The sequence below is a fragment of the Carassius gibelio genome, chromosome A12, assembly GCF_023724105.1.
Source record: "Carassius gibelio isolate Cgi1373 ecotype wild population from Czech Republic chromosome A12, carGib1.2-hapl.c, whole genome shotgun sequence".
Taxonomy (NCBI): domain Eukaryota; kingdom Metazoa; phylum Chordata; class Actinopteri; order Cypriniformes; family Cyprinidae; genus Carassius; species Carassius gibelio.
The window spans coordinates 2,949,143-2,966,506 of record NC_068382.1 but is presented as its reverse complement, the minus strand read 5'-3'; the positions used below and the strand labels follow the sequence as shown (position 1 = coordinate 2,966,506).

At 39.4% G+C, this 17,364-nt stretch overlaps 1 protein-coding gene across 2 annotated transcripts in view; it reads left to right on the top strand.

Moving 5' to 3' along the window:
* The window catches only part of LOC128025682 (transforming growth factor beta-1-induced transcript 1 protein), a 128,911-nt gene that overhangs the window by 102,634 nt on the left and 8,913 nt on the right, over positions 1 to 17,364 (top strand). For both annotated transcript variants that reach the window (XM_052612178.1, XM_052612179.1), the window contains one exon: positions 264 to 412. In XM_052612178.1, coding sequence (XP_052468138.1) covers positions 264 to 412 — 149 coding nt within the window. The remainder of the gene's footprint in view (positions 1 to 263; positions 413 to 17,364) is intronic.

Below are 17,364 nucleotides of genomic sequence, written 5' to 3'. Positions count from 1 at the left end.
TGTGAATAGACATCTAGAACATTTTTTAAACCATTTAATGTACTTTCTGAACAAACTAATTTACTAAGATAGTGTTTTCCATTATTGCATTATTGGTTCATCTTCATTGCCTCATAAATTAGCCCAAGCCATTTATTATACAAGTAATAATAGTGCCAGGTTTCTTGAGTTTTTATTTAATTTTTTAAATAATTATTAGGAAGTATCTTAGTGCCTAGTGATTGTAAGTCTCAAAGATGACAGATTATGCTTCTTCTCCTCAGGTTTTCATGACCGTGATGGCAAGCAGTACTGCCAGAAGTGTTTTCTGGCCCTCTTTGCCTCTCGTTGTCAAGGTTGTTCCCAGCCCATCATGGAGAATTACATCTCAGCTCTAAGTGTTCTGTGGCATCCTCAATGCTTTGTTTGTAGGGTAAGTAGTTGCTGGATTCTGAGGTACAATGAATTTGATTGTGTTATACCACATATGAAGGGTTGTGATGTTACTCTCAAGGCCACATTCTTCAGTAGTGTACAACATAACATGTTATAGGTCACTCAAACTTCTTTAGGAAGACCAGGGCTAGTGCTTTTTACTTTAGTAAGTGTTTCTTATGGTGGGTTCATTATAGACTTATTAACAAAAAAAATAAAAAAATTCTAATGAACATTTAAGCTATTAAATACAGGTTAAAAAAAAAAAAACATATATATATGACATTTATGGATCATCTTTGATAAAATCTTGTTGAAACCTACATAAAATCTAGTAAAAAAAAAAAAAAAAAAAAAAAATTCTAACTAATGGCTCTTGCTTGAATCAGTGCATGATTGATGCCCAGAGGAGATAAGATTTTTGAACTTACATAATGCCCACTGATAGTAAGCTTGCAACAAATTTAAGGAAAAAAAAGTATTTCTACTGTTTTGTCCTCACTAGCTGCACACAAAAACAAACAACTTGACCACCATAGTCCAGTTCATGAATAAATGACTCTACTGAGCTGTTTCTTTTTTATTGAATTAAAAATGTACGGGATGACCAACGCAGTCAGATTCATAAACAAATGATACTTATGACCAAGGTCAATCTAATAAATCCTTGACTGAATAAACTTTGTCAGTGGAATTAGTAAATCAACATCTGACTCAATGAAATGGAGCTCCTAAACAATTTTTAAGGAGGAGCTTGCCCATCTGATCTTCCACTCATTACCTCACTGTGTCTTCTGTGTGTAACAATAACCAAAGTGTCATTCCAGAAGACATATTTTCTCTTTCCCGGCTAGAATGCCTCCTCTTTCAATTTAGTTCAATTAAATACAATTTTATTTGTATAGTGTTTTTAACTATACAAATCGTTAAATATTTACTTACTAAATATTAATATTTAGTAGTAGCTTATCAGTGGTTACTGTCAGTTTATGTATATATGGCAGAAATGTACGGAACAATCAATTAAAGACATAATCGAACAGATGATGCTATTAATAACAATTATTATGATGCAGTCTAACTTAAAGCAAAATTTGGTAGTTCTTTATGTTGTTTCAGGGTTGGCATCATCTTAGGTCCTCTGAGGGGTTGGCATAATCTCTTCTTTGGTGTTCTGGATCCAGACGGAAGCTTGTGTTAGTCCTAGTTATATCCCATGGCAAGAACAGAAACATAATTAGTATAGCTGCTGTTCCAACCAAGTAAAATATATTTTTTTTAACCCAAGCTTAAGAATGATAATGCGCATTTGATCAGATTTGACTGCAATCCAAGATTATGAGATGCATTATTTGAATGATTGGCCAAAGAGATGTGTCTCCATTAGATTTAAACAGAGAGAGTTTGTCTGAACCCCTAACATTATCAGTAAGGCTATTACAGAATTTGTTAGCCAAATGCAAAAATGCTCTACCTCTAGGGGTGTAACAATTCACTCGTTTTCTCGATGTATTGATTACAAACCCTCACAATGCATATGAATCAATTTTGAAACATGATTTTTGAATCGTGAATCACCGATCCCGGACAGTAATCGATTTAAAATGCTTAGAATCGAATGAATCGCGATTGCTATTACTTTCATTGCTTTCAAAATATATACACATTAAATTACTACAAGCACAATTTAATAGAGACCTTGACCAGTGTTCATGCCTCTCATTTATCCTTCACACGCTCCACTATTAACACCCGAAAACACCCGTCTCTGACGCAGCTGATGTGTGATCGCTCCTTGGGACTCGAAGCCAGTAATCCTAAAGTGAAGTCGTTTACTTTACTTTTCTGTAGTTTTTCAATGGCTCTCTGCATCTTACCGATGGCGTTACTTGAGCAAACAAAAGCTGCGTATTTATTGCATGGACGGAGCAGAAATGTAAGTGTCTAAATCATACGCACAGTTCCACTGGATGATAAATGTGTTTAAACAATGCTGATGAACTGACTGTACAAAGTAAACTTAAAATAACCACAGCATTAACAACGACGATTATCTGATAATCAGATGCATGAAAGTAGCATTCGTTGCTTTAGCAAACAGACAACGGGCGCATTTTCTCTCAGTGAAAATGAGATAAAGAAGTTTTCACACTGAAAGAGAAGTGATCTCGGTCTCAAAGACATGCCAGGTTTTATCTGCAGCTAAAATTAAGCTTTTTAAAAACAGAAAAAAAAAACCACAATAAATATATACAATATATGAATTATACAGTGCTAATTGACATAATTTATTACAGTACAGAAACTATAAAGTATATTTTCTACCTTATTCTATGCAGAAAAATTAAATAATTGCTAATTAAATGTAGTATATAAAACAATCGTAAAATTGCAGGAAATCAGGAAAAAATATTGATTACAAATGATTGATATTTGACTTCTTACAACAAATTAAAAGTAATGAAAAGAAGAGAATTCCTTGTAAAAAACAAACAAACAAATTTAATATATATATATATATATATATATATATATATATATATATATTAGTGGTGGGCCGTTATCTGTGTTAACATGCTGCGTTGACAGGAAACTTTTATTGGGCGATTAAAAAAAATATCGCCGTTAATTTATCCTCAAAGTTGGGTTGAGAGCTGGGTCTATTTGCACTGTAGGGGCGAGAACTAGTCTTCGAACCTGTGTGTATGCCTACTATGAAATTACCACATCAAACGTGATGTGATAACATGGATGCAGCTGAAGCCGCCGGGTTTGTTTCAGGGATTTTTTTTTTTAAGAAGCTTCCCAATGGAAACCTCTACAAGACACATGCCTGTTTCTCACATACTCCTGTCTGCAGTGAGTATGCAGTCTGTGTGCATTACGTATGTGGTGCTGAAGCAGCAAGGACTCATATTCATTGTGCTTTCACACAGGACGCGTTTGGAGTCCGCTACTCGGTTTGTGAATGATCTCTGCACTGCTGCAGATGCATCGCACTTGGAACGCACTGACGGGCCGGTGGAATTAGTTTATAGCTTTCTCAAATACTTTGTGATGCATTTTGGAAACAGGAGATGAGGAATTTAGGGGAAGCATTTAAATAATCCTGTGAATGCACTTAAAGGATACAGAATCAAATCATTATAATCTAATTGAATCAAATGTAATTGTGAATCGAATTGAATCGTTCGAAATATACAAAAATCATTCTTGAATCTAATCAAAAACCTATGAATCATTAAACAAATTGATTCACTGCCTACCCAAAGATTCACAGCCCTACACACTTTAGTGGATTTTGTTATCCTAAGTACTACCAAAAGTCCTAAGTTCTGTGATCTTAGGGAGCGTGATGGATCGTAGCAAAGCAGAATACTAGTTAGGTACACAGAAGCTAAACCATTAAGGGCCTTATAGGTAAGTTTTAATATTTTTTAACTGATACTGAAACTTAATAGGTAGCCAGTGCAGAGACTGTAAAATTGGGGTAATTTCATCATATTTTCTAGACCTGGTACGAATCCTAGACATTTCTTTTGGACTACTTGTAGCTTGTTTATTAAAGATGCCGGACAGCCACCTTGCAGTACATTGCAGTAGTCCAGTCTAGAGGTCATGAATGCATGAACTAGCTTTTCTGCATCAGAAACAGGAAACATGTTTTGTAGCTTGGCGATGTTTCTTAGATGGAAGAATGCTCTACCCGACTTTATATTGTGTCCCTAATACCTGTGTACTTACATGGTAACTAGATGAAACATAATGACGGACCGGTGAAATTATTTTATAGTTTTTTTTAATAGCTTTTTATAGTTTATAGAGTGTGATGTCTACAATGACACAAATCCGGTAATTCTGTAAACAGCAGCGTACTTGATAACATCAGTCAGCTCGCCTTGGCTACTGCAATTTCCCTCTCTGTATATTTACAAATCAAATGCAAAATATAGAAAAAGTTTGTGTCGAAGAAGAATCCAGTCGTGAAAGTACGCATCCTTCAGATCAACCACTGCAAACCAATCTTGAGGTTGAATGCATCTGAGGATGTGCTTCTTCATCAATATCATGAACAGAAACTTGTGAAGGGCCCGATTCAAGACTTACAAATCCATGAATGGATGAAAGCCACCGGTTTTATTGGGCATGGTGAATTAAGGGCTATAGATCCCCTGCTTTATCTTGGATGGAGGGACTGGGTCGATTGCATCCTTCGCCAGTGGGACAACAATCCGTGGGGACTGGCCCTCGCAGATTAGTTCTCACTGTAATCCTCATATCTCTCAAAGCACTAGCTGGCAGTTCTATGCTTGGAGCAGAGTAACCGGGATGGGTAGTGACATAGGGGTCTGCTCCTTTCCCTTTAAGAAAGGAGAGACACGATCGCACCATTCTTATGGTCATGCACTTGCAGTTGTGGGCATGAACCATCTGTGAACGCATCTTCGGTGTGCTTTATGTCCAGACATGAAGACAGCACTCATGGCCATCATCAAAGGACAGGAATCAAACTCAAACAAGAGGGTCATCTGCGATTTGCTCCTTTAGAGGAAATTGCTCTTTTAGTTGAAACTTCCAGGAGAATCACTGAATCAGGCACACCGGTGTACACACTGTAACGCCAACCCGGAACAGCCCTCTGAGGTGAAATGGCTTTGTGAATTGCACTCTCATACAATCAATCGGCTCTGAAGCAAAAATCTGAATGATTGAATGCACACTGCTGCCTTATATACCCGTGTGTACAGGGGGGTGGCTTGGCATACAAAATCCATTCGCCAATTCTCATAGACATTTTCTCTTAAACTCAGAGGTTATTGGGGCTCCCATGTAAGGCCCCTAATGTCATGACAGCATAACTCGTAGTAACCAACAAATAGGGAATAATGAAGTCACCATTCTCACCATCACAGTTCTCCTCAAGTCCAGTCGTAATTTCGACTCTCAAAACGTATAATCATTTAAACAATAGTGGTGTATTTTATTGATGCATCGATTACATACCCCTGACTATGCATGTGCATCGATCTTGAAACATTATTTTTTTAAATCGTGAATCAATCATTTCGGACAGTAATCGATTTAAATTAGTAAGAATTGAATTAATCATTATTTAGTAGTTATAGCAGAATAGTAGTTTTTTTTATGGCAATTCATTGCTTTCAAAATATATACACATTAAATTACTACATGCATGAATTAATGGAGACCTTGAAAATTGTTTGCCCTTGCATCTCTCCTTCACACGCGCCACTATTTACCGCCCAAGACTTTCACAGGATTGCGCTCTCGCTCCGTTTGTATCACTGATAAATTTTGTCATGGCCAGTGATGCTAAAGTGAAGTAGTTTTACTTTTCTGTAATTTTCTGTAAAATCTTACCGACAGTGTTACATGAGCAGTCGAAAGCAGTTGTGCCAGGCTATAGGCCTATATGCAGCTAAGCTGAATAAAAAGCAGAATGAACTGATGAAACGTTAAGATAAAAATACATAATAAATAAATAAATACAATGTATGATTGATGCAGTGCTAATTGACATATAATTTATTACAATACAGAAACTAGTTTATTTTCTACCTTATTCTGTACAGAAAATTTAAATAATTGTTTGTAGCTGTAGCATTTGGACCAATCAGACACACAACTATTTGTTATATTTAACAAATAATATCTAACATTCCTTCATCTAACCAAAGGGTCTATGGACCCTTCCGCCAAAATGCAACTATCACCTCAAAAAAGCCAGAAAAGGCCTCTGGTTCCATAGCAACCAAAGACACACGATCTGATAATGCTAGTTTATGGCTACCAAGAATGTGGCAAAGCAACTCTTAACTCAAGTGTCTCAAAAACAGAAACATAATGCCCATAAAAAGGGACTCTTCTCTAATAAGTTCATAAGAAAACCTCTCTTTGAATGAACATACATAGGTGTTTGTGTATATTATTGCTGTTCTTGTATATTGTCTGTTGAATTTTATTGTTTTATGAATGCTTATGAGAGAACCACTCGTTTATGTAATCTTACCTATATGCAATCTTACCATGTTTATGTATGAATTTGTCTTCTGATGATCTAAATGATAGTATATATGATATGTTTGTACATAAGCAATATACAAGTGCATCTCAATAAATTAGAATGTCGTGGAAAAGTCAATTTCAGTAATTCAACTCAAATCGTGAAACTCATACATTGAATAAATTCAGTGCAAACAGACTGAAGTAGTTTAAGTCTTTGATTCTTTTAATTGTGATGATTTTGGCTCACATTTAACAAAAGACACCAATTCACCATCTCAACAAATTATAATGCTTCATAAGACCAATAATAATTTAGTGAATTGTTGGCCTTCTGGAAAGTATGTTAATTTATTGTACATGTACTTGTTACGTTCTAAGGTGTTATTTGTGCAGTATTTAATTATTGCTACCATGTTGATTTACGGTTTGTTTTGGCAGTATTTTGTCTCTCTATTCTCTCTACGCCATCCAAAAGCTTAAGGAAGATCAGCAGGTTTTGATTGTCAATCACCTGGTTGCTCTGATTGGCTGCTGGAGGGGGAAGCTTGTGGATAAAAGCTGAAGACTCCATCTGAAGTGTGCCCCTTCTTGGCCTTTGCTGCCTCTGGAGACTTTTCACCTGCCCCAGACCATAGCATGTGTGCTAGTTGTCTGTTTACATTGTTGTCGGTGTATACAGTTTGAAACGTTGGAGAGTTGTGGTTTATTTGTTTTTGTACAAGTAAGCTCGCAAGGTTACACCTTAAGGTGACAGTTTAATTAATTTTGGAGCCGTAGGGAGGAGGACGCCATTTCTTTTATTGTCCATGTTTTCACCTGTTTTTGGCTAGAAAGGGAGTAAGGTAAGACTTTTGTTGTTTATTTTTGGATTTTGTTTTGAGAGATTAGAAAGTACTCCTTTTTGTAAGTTAGATCTGTTATGTTTGTTATTTTGGCCTGGTCCCCTCCTGAAGTTTATTTTGCTCCATGCTAAGCATCTTTCTTTGAGTTTGTTAAATAAACCAAAATTCTAGACTGTGACAAGTCTGTGTGGTTTTCTGTGGCATGCTGGGACAGGAGAGAAGGTCTCCAGGTGGTCGGTAGAAAAGTTGTTTTCTACCTTGTTTAAAAATTTCCTTGTTGCTGCCATCCCTGACCCTAGACCAGGGAGGCACGTAACATACTCAATACTTGGTAGTGGCTCCTTTTGCTTTAATTGCATGGCTTGGAGGTTATACGTTTTTGGCACTGCTGAGATGGTATGGAATCTCAGATTTCTTTGACAGTGGTCTTCAGCTCATCTGGATTTTTCGGTCTCTTGTTTTACATTTTCCTCTTGACCATACCCCATAGATTCTTTATGGAGTTCAAATCTGGTGAGTTTGCTGGCCAGTCAAACACACCAACACCTTGGTCATTTAACCAGCTTTTGGTGCTTTTGGCGATGTGGGCAGGTGCCAAATCCTGCTGGAAAATGAAATTAGCATCTTCAAAAAGCTGGTCAGCCGAAGGAAGCATGAAGTGCTCCAAAATTTCTTGGTAAACAGGTGCAGTGACTTTGGTTTTAAAATAAAAAACACAATGGACCAACACCAGCAGATGACATTCCACCCCAAATCATCACAGACTGTGGAAACTTAACATTGGACTTCAAGCAACTTGGGTTATGAGCTTCTCCACCCTTTCTCCAGACTCTACAACCATGGTTTCCAAATGAAATACAAAAAATGCTCTTATCTGAAAAGAGTACTTTGGACCACTGGGCAACAGTCCAGTTCTTCTTCTCCTTAGCTCTGATATTGTCTGTGGTTCAGGAGTGGCTTAACAAGAGGAATCCGACAACTGTAGCCAAATTACTTGACATGTCTGCATGCCTTGACCCCATCCTCAGATAATTTCCTTGTGATGTTCACTCAAATTCTTGAATCAATTTTGCTTAAAAATACTTATAAAGAAGTGGTTCTCTTGGTTGGTTGAGGATCTTTTTCTTTCACACTTTTTTCTTTCTGTAACGATTGCACACAGGAGACGAAACATCCAATTGCAGTGTTTACTGGGGTAATCCTATAACAAAATCCAAAACAGGTTAGAGGTCAATAACAGGGAAGGCAGTCCAAAAACAAGAAACAAGAAAACACAAGGGGACACGAGAAAACCGGGTGACTGAAAACAATGGCTCCATGAAACAGATAGAAATGGACCATTTTAAATAGACAGGTGCAAATGATGAAAGTGGAGACAGAGTGAAATTAACAGTGATGAATAGAACAAAGGCTTGTGGGAAATGTAGTGCCTGCAGTGGGGTGACTATGGGGAAGTGAGACCACTAGTGGACACCCAGGGAAACACAGACCAGACACTGTGACATTACCCCCTCCTCTAAGGAGCAGCTACCAGATGCTCCATCAAACACAAGAACAAACAAAGGAACACAAAGACCAGGAGGGAGGTGGACTGGTGAAGGATAAGGGGGAGGGACGGAGGGCCAGGTCCATAGAGGGAAACAGAGACAGGAAGTGAAAAAAAAAACTAAAAACAAAACAAGGACCAGGAGGGAGGTGGACCAGCAGAGGACCAGGGGGAGTGTCGGAGGGCCAGGTCCATAGAGCGAAACAGAGACAGGAAGTGAAAAAACTAAAACAAAACAAAGAGGCCAGGAGGGAATGGAAAGTTCATGGTCCCAGGGCAGAACCAACAGGTCAGGAATCCAGGGTGGAGCAGGTGTAACTGGAGCCCACTGGGATGGCGCAGATGGAACTGGAGCCCACCACTGCCAAGCAGATGGGACTGACGCCCGCCAGCGCAGTGCAGAGGTCCACCACAGCCGAGCAGACACGACATATGCCCACCAGCTCATGAAGATCATTGGGGACTTGACTTTGCCCATGAAGAACACAGGTGACTTGACCTTGCCCATGAAGATCATTGGTGTTTTGACTTGACTCCTGAGGTCTAACTGGTAGTGCTTGACTCACGAGTGTTAATGGTGACTTGACCTGACTCTGGAGGGTCAACAGGTACCTGACTTGACTATGGAGGTTCAAGGGGAACCTGACTCGACTCTGGACGGTCACCTGTGGCTGTCATCTTGTGCAGTGGCGCTGGGCCGGCGGCCATCTTGTGCTGTGGTGCTTCGCCAGCGACCAACTTGTGCTGTGGCTGTCATGACCGGGATACAGGAAAACACAGCGAGAGATCCACGTGCAGGTATGTCTTTATTTAGGGTTAATCCAACACTTAAACAGTCCAGGCAGGGGTCAAAACCAAAGTATCAATCCAAAAATAAACAAACACTAAAACACTGCAAGAGCAAGACTTTGAATTGGACGTGATAACCATAAGGATTCCGTGACAATACTAAGACAGACAGGGTATAAATACACAGGGAGATGACAACGCTAATGGGGAATTGACTGAGTGCAATGATCAATGATTAGTGACAGCTGAGTGCAATGGGAAGACAGAAATCCTGGGGAATGTGGTTCAGGAAGTGACAGACACCGTGGGGAAGGAGGACATCTAGTGCTTACCCAGGGAACACAAACCAGAGACTGTGACAGTGGCGCTGGGCTGGTGGCTACCTTGTGCAGTGGCGCTGGGTCGGCGGCCATCATGTGCAGTGGCGCTGGGCTGCCGGCCATCTTGCGCAGTGGCACTGGGCTGGCGGCCATCTTGCGCAGTGGCACTGGGCTGGCGGCCATCTTGCGCAGTGGCTCTGGTCTGGCGGTCACCTGGTGTTGTGGCGCTGGGCTGGCGGCCATCTTGTGCAGTGTCGCTGGCCTAGCGGCCACCTTGTGCTATGACAGTGGGCTGGCGGCCATGTTGTGTAGTGACGCTGGGCTGGTGACCACCTTGTGCAGTGGTGCTGGGCTGGCGGTGCTCCTGTCTGGAGACACAGGTTTAGAGTCGGGATTCACACCTGGAGAGACAGGGATGGCTGGGGGGTCCCACTGAGACCGATGTTGTAGGTAATCCAGGATCTCTAGCTCCTTCATCTCCCAATCATCTCACTCCCCTTTTGACGGAGGGTGGTTAATTTTGAAAGTCTCCCCATCCGCTCCCCTATGGTGGCTGGGTAATTGATATGTAATCCCACACCGCTGGATCTAGGCATGATGGAGTCCTTCTGTAACGATTGCACACAGGAAACCAAAGATCCAATTGCAGTGTTTAATGGGATGATCCAATAACAAAATCCAAAACAGGCTAGAGGTCAATAACAGGGAAGGCAGTCCAAAAACAAGAAACAAAAAAACAGGGAACGTGAGAAAACAGGGTGACGGAAAACAAGGGCTCCATAAAACAGATTGAAACAGACCGGTTTAAATAGACAGGTGCAAATGATGAAACTGGAGACGGTTGAGTGCAATTAACAGTGATGAATAGGACAAAGGCTTGTGGGAAATGTAGTGCCTGCAGTGGGGTGACTATGGGGAAGTGAGACCACTAGTGGACACCCAGGGAAACACAGACCAGATACTGTGACACTTCCACTCAACTTTCTGTTAACATGCTTGGATAAAACACTCTGTGAACAGCCAGCTTCTTTAGCAATGAATGTTTGTGGCATACCCTCCTTGTGAAGGGTGTCAATGATTGTCTTCTGGACAACTGTCAGATCAGCAGTCTTCCCTTTGATTGTGTAGCCTAGTGAACCAAACTGAGAGACTATTTTGGAGGCTCAGGAAACCTTTGAGGGTGTTTTGAGTTGATTAGCTGATTGACATGTCACCATATTGCAGCATGGTGACAGCATAACAGCATGGTCATGACTTAAAAAACCCCTAAATCATATATTTAACAAACAAAAAATGTTCCAAAAATTTTTCTTAATAAAAAAAACTAAACAAAACATAATCACTTTGCTATTACAAACAAAAACTTAACTATTTTAATAAATGAAACAGTTTTCTATATTATTTAATTATTTATATTTAAAAAAAAAAAAAAAAACGACACCATAATACGGGATTTGAACGGGATTTGTTTTCTAATTAAATTTAAAAATTCTATAATTTTTTTTTTAAATATTGAAGATTCCCCCAGTCTCTCACACGGCCAAAGTCTGTATTCAATACTTACTGTACTTTATTATCTGTATTATTTTATTTATTTATTATTTAATCTATTTATTTTTTTAGTAGATTAATTATTTTTTAAATATGTTTTAATTAATACAAAAGAACAATAAAAAGTGCTACATTTCTTAATTCATGTAGATAATTTTCAGCATGTCATGGGCTCTGTATATGGGAATACAATCTGTTAAAAAAGGCTAGATAACGAATAAGTAGGCCCATGTGTGACCTGCTGAAAATCAGCAAATTATTAAATTTAAGTTTCAAGCCTTTCATAATTTGTGACATTAATGTGACTATAGTACCAACATATGTGCTAGAACAAGGCCTATTTTATAACACTCAACTTTTCAATCGCTTTCAATTTTATGGCATAATGCACACCTTAAATTTAATCTAAATATTCTAAGTTAATATCCTACTTTTTGGATGATTTATAGTTTTTCATGGCGCAATTTTATCCTATTATTCATGATTTCTCACATCTTATTTTGTTCAAGGATTTATTTATTTGTAATGGCTTGAGTCAGAGTAAATTGTGAAGTGAATAAAGTGTCATAAACGTCCAGCATTGTGCAGAGGACCAACAGCCAAGCTCCGGATTTTTCATTCAAAAACGTGCATTAGACTGTAGATCGAAATGAAAGCCCCCTTTTTTTATGCATTAGGCTGAAGCCTATACAATATCTCACATTTGAAATTAACTTTCTATGAATACATTTTAAATACATTTTCTAATGATTTTTGAGAATGTTATAATGTTTTATTATAAGGTGTTATTATATATATATATATATATATATATATTTTATTTTTTAATTTTTTTTTGCTTTTCATAAACATGGAAACATTAATAATCGCAATATGTTCCACTATAAGTGTCAGAAACAAAACCTCACCCCTGCCCTCTTTCAAAGATGTTATATAAGTACAAGTCATACAGATTGTACTACAAAAAAAAACTAAATGAGTATGTGACTGACACCAATGCAACGTAATCTTCCGTATCCCAGAAAAGAAAAAGAAGGGAAAAAAAGCCATCCTCCTCCGTTGTAATAAAACAAAGCAATACATCTTTTAATTGTCCTTTGTTACTTTGACCCTTAAATAATTTAATTAAAATAGTTTAAGTCTGCCTTAAAATGGCAAGTTCGCTTCACTTAGTCCACAGGCCAGTTCTGAACGACTTTCTTCAAGTAGGCTTCAGCATCCTCTGGTGTGTCAAAAGTTTTGGTCTTGCATTCCTTTGCAGTGATAAGTGTAAATGGGAACCGAATGCCCTACTTGATGCCAGGATTCTTGCATTTCGTCTTTATTTCGCTAAAGCGATATCTCTGCCTCAACACATCCACCAACAGATCTGGGAAAATGTGCACCCTATTACCTTAATACTCAAGAGATTTCTCTCTGGCCAGCTTCATTATTAATTATTTCATTTGATAATGATGTATCTTGATGACAAACGCTCTTGGACAATCGTCTCTCGGTTTACGCAGTGTCCTGTGTTCCCGGTCGATCACGATAGGTTTGGTGAAATTTTCTGCTCCCAGCAGTTTTGGAAGTAACTCCGCAATAAATTTGGAGGGTCTCCCATTTTTTTCCTTCTCTGCAACACCTACCAGCCGGATATTATTACGTCAGGAGTGAGACTCAAGATCGTTACATTTATCTCTGAGTTTCTTACATTCTTCCATTAGCTCCACATACTGCTTTTCACAAGTTCATCCTTACATCTAATCTGAAAGTGAATAGTAAGCATATTCTGGCATGCTGTCCTGGGGGAGGGGTCTGGGCCCAAAGAACTCTCCCTATCACTAATTTGGGATAAAATAGATTAGAATGAGGAGTGGGGGTGGAGGAGGGATGCCGGAAATCTGTCGTAGGACAGGAGGTAGGAAGGCTGGATATATATACAAATGTTGTGCTAGTTAAGATGGTTAGCTAAAAGAGATGCACCTTTGCCAAATTGGATGATTATCTGATCGTGCTCCTCCCAAACTTTGTTATTAAAACCCTATTTCACGAGTTCACCCTTACATCTAATCTGAAAGCGAATAGTAAGCATATTTTGGGGTGCTGTCCTGGGGGAGGGGTCCGGGCCCGGAGCATAGCCTGAACCCAAAGAACTCCCCAAAAGAAGCTTAAAGGCATAGGACAGCAGCCAGAGAGCTAAATTTAGTTGCCCCCCAAAATATGCGTGCTGAGAAGAGAGAAAAGCACAGAGCGATCGGGAGGGCCCGTGCAGAGTTCGACGAGAGCTGCAGCTCGCAACGTCTTACTGGCGAGCACTCCGTGCCGCTATGAGAGGAGCATGATGCAGGATGTCAAAAATGAGGGACTCTTGCTGCATCCGAAGGGAGCTGCGGCTCTGCTGCACTGGAAGGGCGAGTCCCCCTTGTGACTAAATGCAAGGCATGGTTTGATTAGTCTGATGGAGGGCTCTGACTGTGACCGAAAGGAGCCAGCGGCTCTATGCCTGCGGGAGGGAGATCCCTGTCTGCCTTTGAGCATGCAACATAACTTGGATGGGGGGGGGTTCACCCTGCGACTAAAAGGAGCCGTGGGTCTGCTGCACCGGTAGGGGAGCCCCTTCCTATGCCGAGTAAGCAAGAAAGGACCCATGTAGCCTGCACTGCTAGCAGAGGTTGCCTTATACTAATGTCTGCTATGTGAGCTGGAGGACACTGAAAAGAAAAAAAGGTGGTTAGAAGTAACAGGATTGAAATACTAGGATGTGCAGGCCAGTGTTGCCAGTAGAAGTATCTTTGTGCTTGCTTCAGCTGCTGTAGTTGTTGGCTGCAGGAAAGTAGAAGGTTTGCTGTATTTTTCGCATTAGCATATCGTTACAAAATAATTACAAATTTTTTTGGCTTCATGCCCTGATTGTACTCAAAAAGTTTTGTGGCAGTGTAACCCCTCTCTCCTGGGTCCTCGAACCCGTGTCTCCGGCATGGGAGGCGGACGCACTAACAAGGAGGCTAAATGGCTGCAGCCACTAGCGTCTGTCGCCATTGTGTCTCTTGAGACCGGGGAGTGAGGTTTACCTGCACAGCACTACCCGCTGGCCTCCGTTACACTCACCCCCCTAAACCTCACTCCCATCCAGGTCACAGCACCAATATAACCCCTCTCTCCCGGGTCCTCTTCGACGCTCCTCGCACTCGCGACAAGCGGGGCTCGAACCCAGGTCTCCGGCATGGGAGGTGGACGCACTAACAAGACTAGTGTCTGTCACCAGTGCATCTCTTGAGATCGGGGAGTGAGGTTTACTTGCACAGCACTACTCGCTGGCCTCCGTTACAAGTCATGATGAAATTAAGAAAAATGCTAATAACTTTTGCTTACATTAACCTATTGTAATCAGACTGATGTTGATAGAGTCCTTGCATCATGCCGACAACATCAATACCAATTCTACTGAACTTCCTGTCCGCCATTTTGATTCATGTTGAAAACCTACTTTTTCAAACTCCTCCTAGATCGTTCGTTCAATTTTCACCAAATTTGGCTCGGAACATATTCAGACCAAGCTGGCATAAAGTTATGGATTTCATGTCGATATACAAAACATTTTTTGTTTAGCGCATGAACGAATTTGCTGGAAAGATGGCATATTTGCACCAAACTTTGTATGTGCCATTGTCACCTCACACTGACCACGGCACATCAATTTGGTAACAGGGCCAACTATTGGTCAAGAGTAATAAATCATTGATTAACCTTTAATTATGAAATTTCCAAAAATGCTAATAACTTTTGATTGCATTAGGCTATTGTAATGAAACTCAAAATATTATTTGGGTCATGCTGACAACAGACATACCAATATTTTTGTAGGAAACCTGAAATCCCTGTCCGCCATTTTGATTTATGTTAAAAACCTACTTTTTTAACTCCTCCTCAACTGTTTGTTCCATTTTCACCAAAATCGAGTCAGATCATCATCAGTCTGTGCTGACAAAAAGTTACGGATTTCGTGTCGATTGACAAAACTGTTTTCGTAAAGCACATAAAAATTTTTTAGACATAGTGCCAAAATGAGTCTGAGGCTATATCTTTGCAAAGCTTTGACATAATGACAACAAACTTTATGTGTGCCATTGTCACCTCACACAGAACACACCACAGATGATTTGATTACAGCGCCACCTGTTGGTCAAAAGTGAAAATACATTAAATCATATTACTAAAGGGTGGACTGATGATTTTTGCCATTTCAATTCAATCCTCCTAAATTGCTTTTATTACACATTGTTGCATTTGGTCTGATGCTCCATGCCATGTTTAACTCCCAATTTTGCCGCTAGAGTGCTTGGCCCCGTAATTGCTGCTTGCAGCTATATTTATTGATTGTAATCTTTTTGAAGCTTTGCATGCAAAGGTTTTTGTTTACTTGCATTTCAATGAAAAGTGCAGCCGTCTTGAGTGAATCATACTAAAGGCCCCGGTATACTTCAATCAAAGTTAGTTTTCGTTCTTCGTTTAGGGGGAAAAAGAAGTTTGAAAAGGCTGAGCGATGGTATACGGTTTACGAATATTCCGACACCCCCATGCTGCTGGAGGCATAGTGTAGATTAATGTAAACATGACTCATGACACTCGTGTGTATCCCCTAAACACAATGATAAAATGAAGTGTAGGCAATTAGGTGTGAGACGTGCACCAATGGTCAGAATATTATAGACAATAGAATAATGTTTAGCAGCAGTTCAGAGTCAAGTATTATATTTGCAATACAAAAGAACCATAATCAGTCCTTTTAGGGGAAGTGTGAATGTCTCATAGTCTGTAAAACTTTAGCATGAAAAATTGGATTCAGTTTGTTACTTTATTTTATTAGTGTTCATGTATTATATTAAACTGGATAAAGTTATATTTTATGTTGTGGCATGACTTACTTTTGATAAAAACAAATATTTATTATTGTATGTTCATTTGGCATTTCATTTATTGTATACCCTTTAAATGTGCTTATTGAAAGAACAACAGCAGCAGTATGGTGTAACATTTATTTGAAAAATGTATGTGGTACTTCCTACCCTATATCTTTACTCTTTCCAATCATTCTTTTCATGGCTTTGGAAAACTTGTCTTGGATGATTCTCTGTATCGCTTTTTGCATAACTCCAGGTCGTCAACACCAAGCTTTGTTGCCATTTCTTTCTAGGAATTAATGCTTTCTCTGAATATTTAAAGTCTCTCTGCGAGTGATTGTACAGGTGCAGATATACAGTACAGACCAACATTTTGGACACACCTTCTCATTCGAAGACTTTTCTTTATTTTCATGACTATGAAAATTGTATATTCAAACTGAAGGCATCAAAACTATGAATTAACACATGTGGAATTATATATGGAATTATATAACATAACAAAAAACTTTTGCTTTGATTACTGCTTTGCACACTCTTGGCTTTCTCTTGATGATCTTCAAGAGGTAGTCACCTGAAATGGTCTTCCAACAGTCTTGAAGGAGTTCCCCGAGAGATGTTTAGCACTTGTTGGCCTTTTTGCCTTTTGTCTGCGGTCCAGCTCACCCTTAAACCATCTCGATTGGGTTCAGGTCATCTGGCGCAGCACCCCATCACTCTCCTTCTTGGTCAAATAGCCCTTAATGCCTTCCGTGTGACTCTACAATTTTCATAGTAATGAAAATAAAGAAAACTCTTTGAATGAGAAGGTGTGTCCAAACTTTTGGTCTGTACTGTATCTGTGCAACTCAGCTATTCAACACTACGGTGAACTCATGTTGCTAGTGACTAGGCCGGAGATATTGTTCTCTCTTGCCTGACCTCCATTGAATGAGAAATGAACCGAAAAAAAAAAAAAAAATAATAATAAATTGCACGTCAAAGAAGCCAGA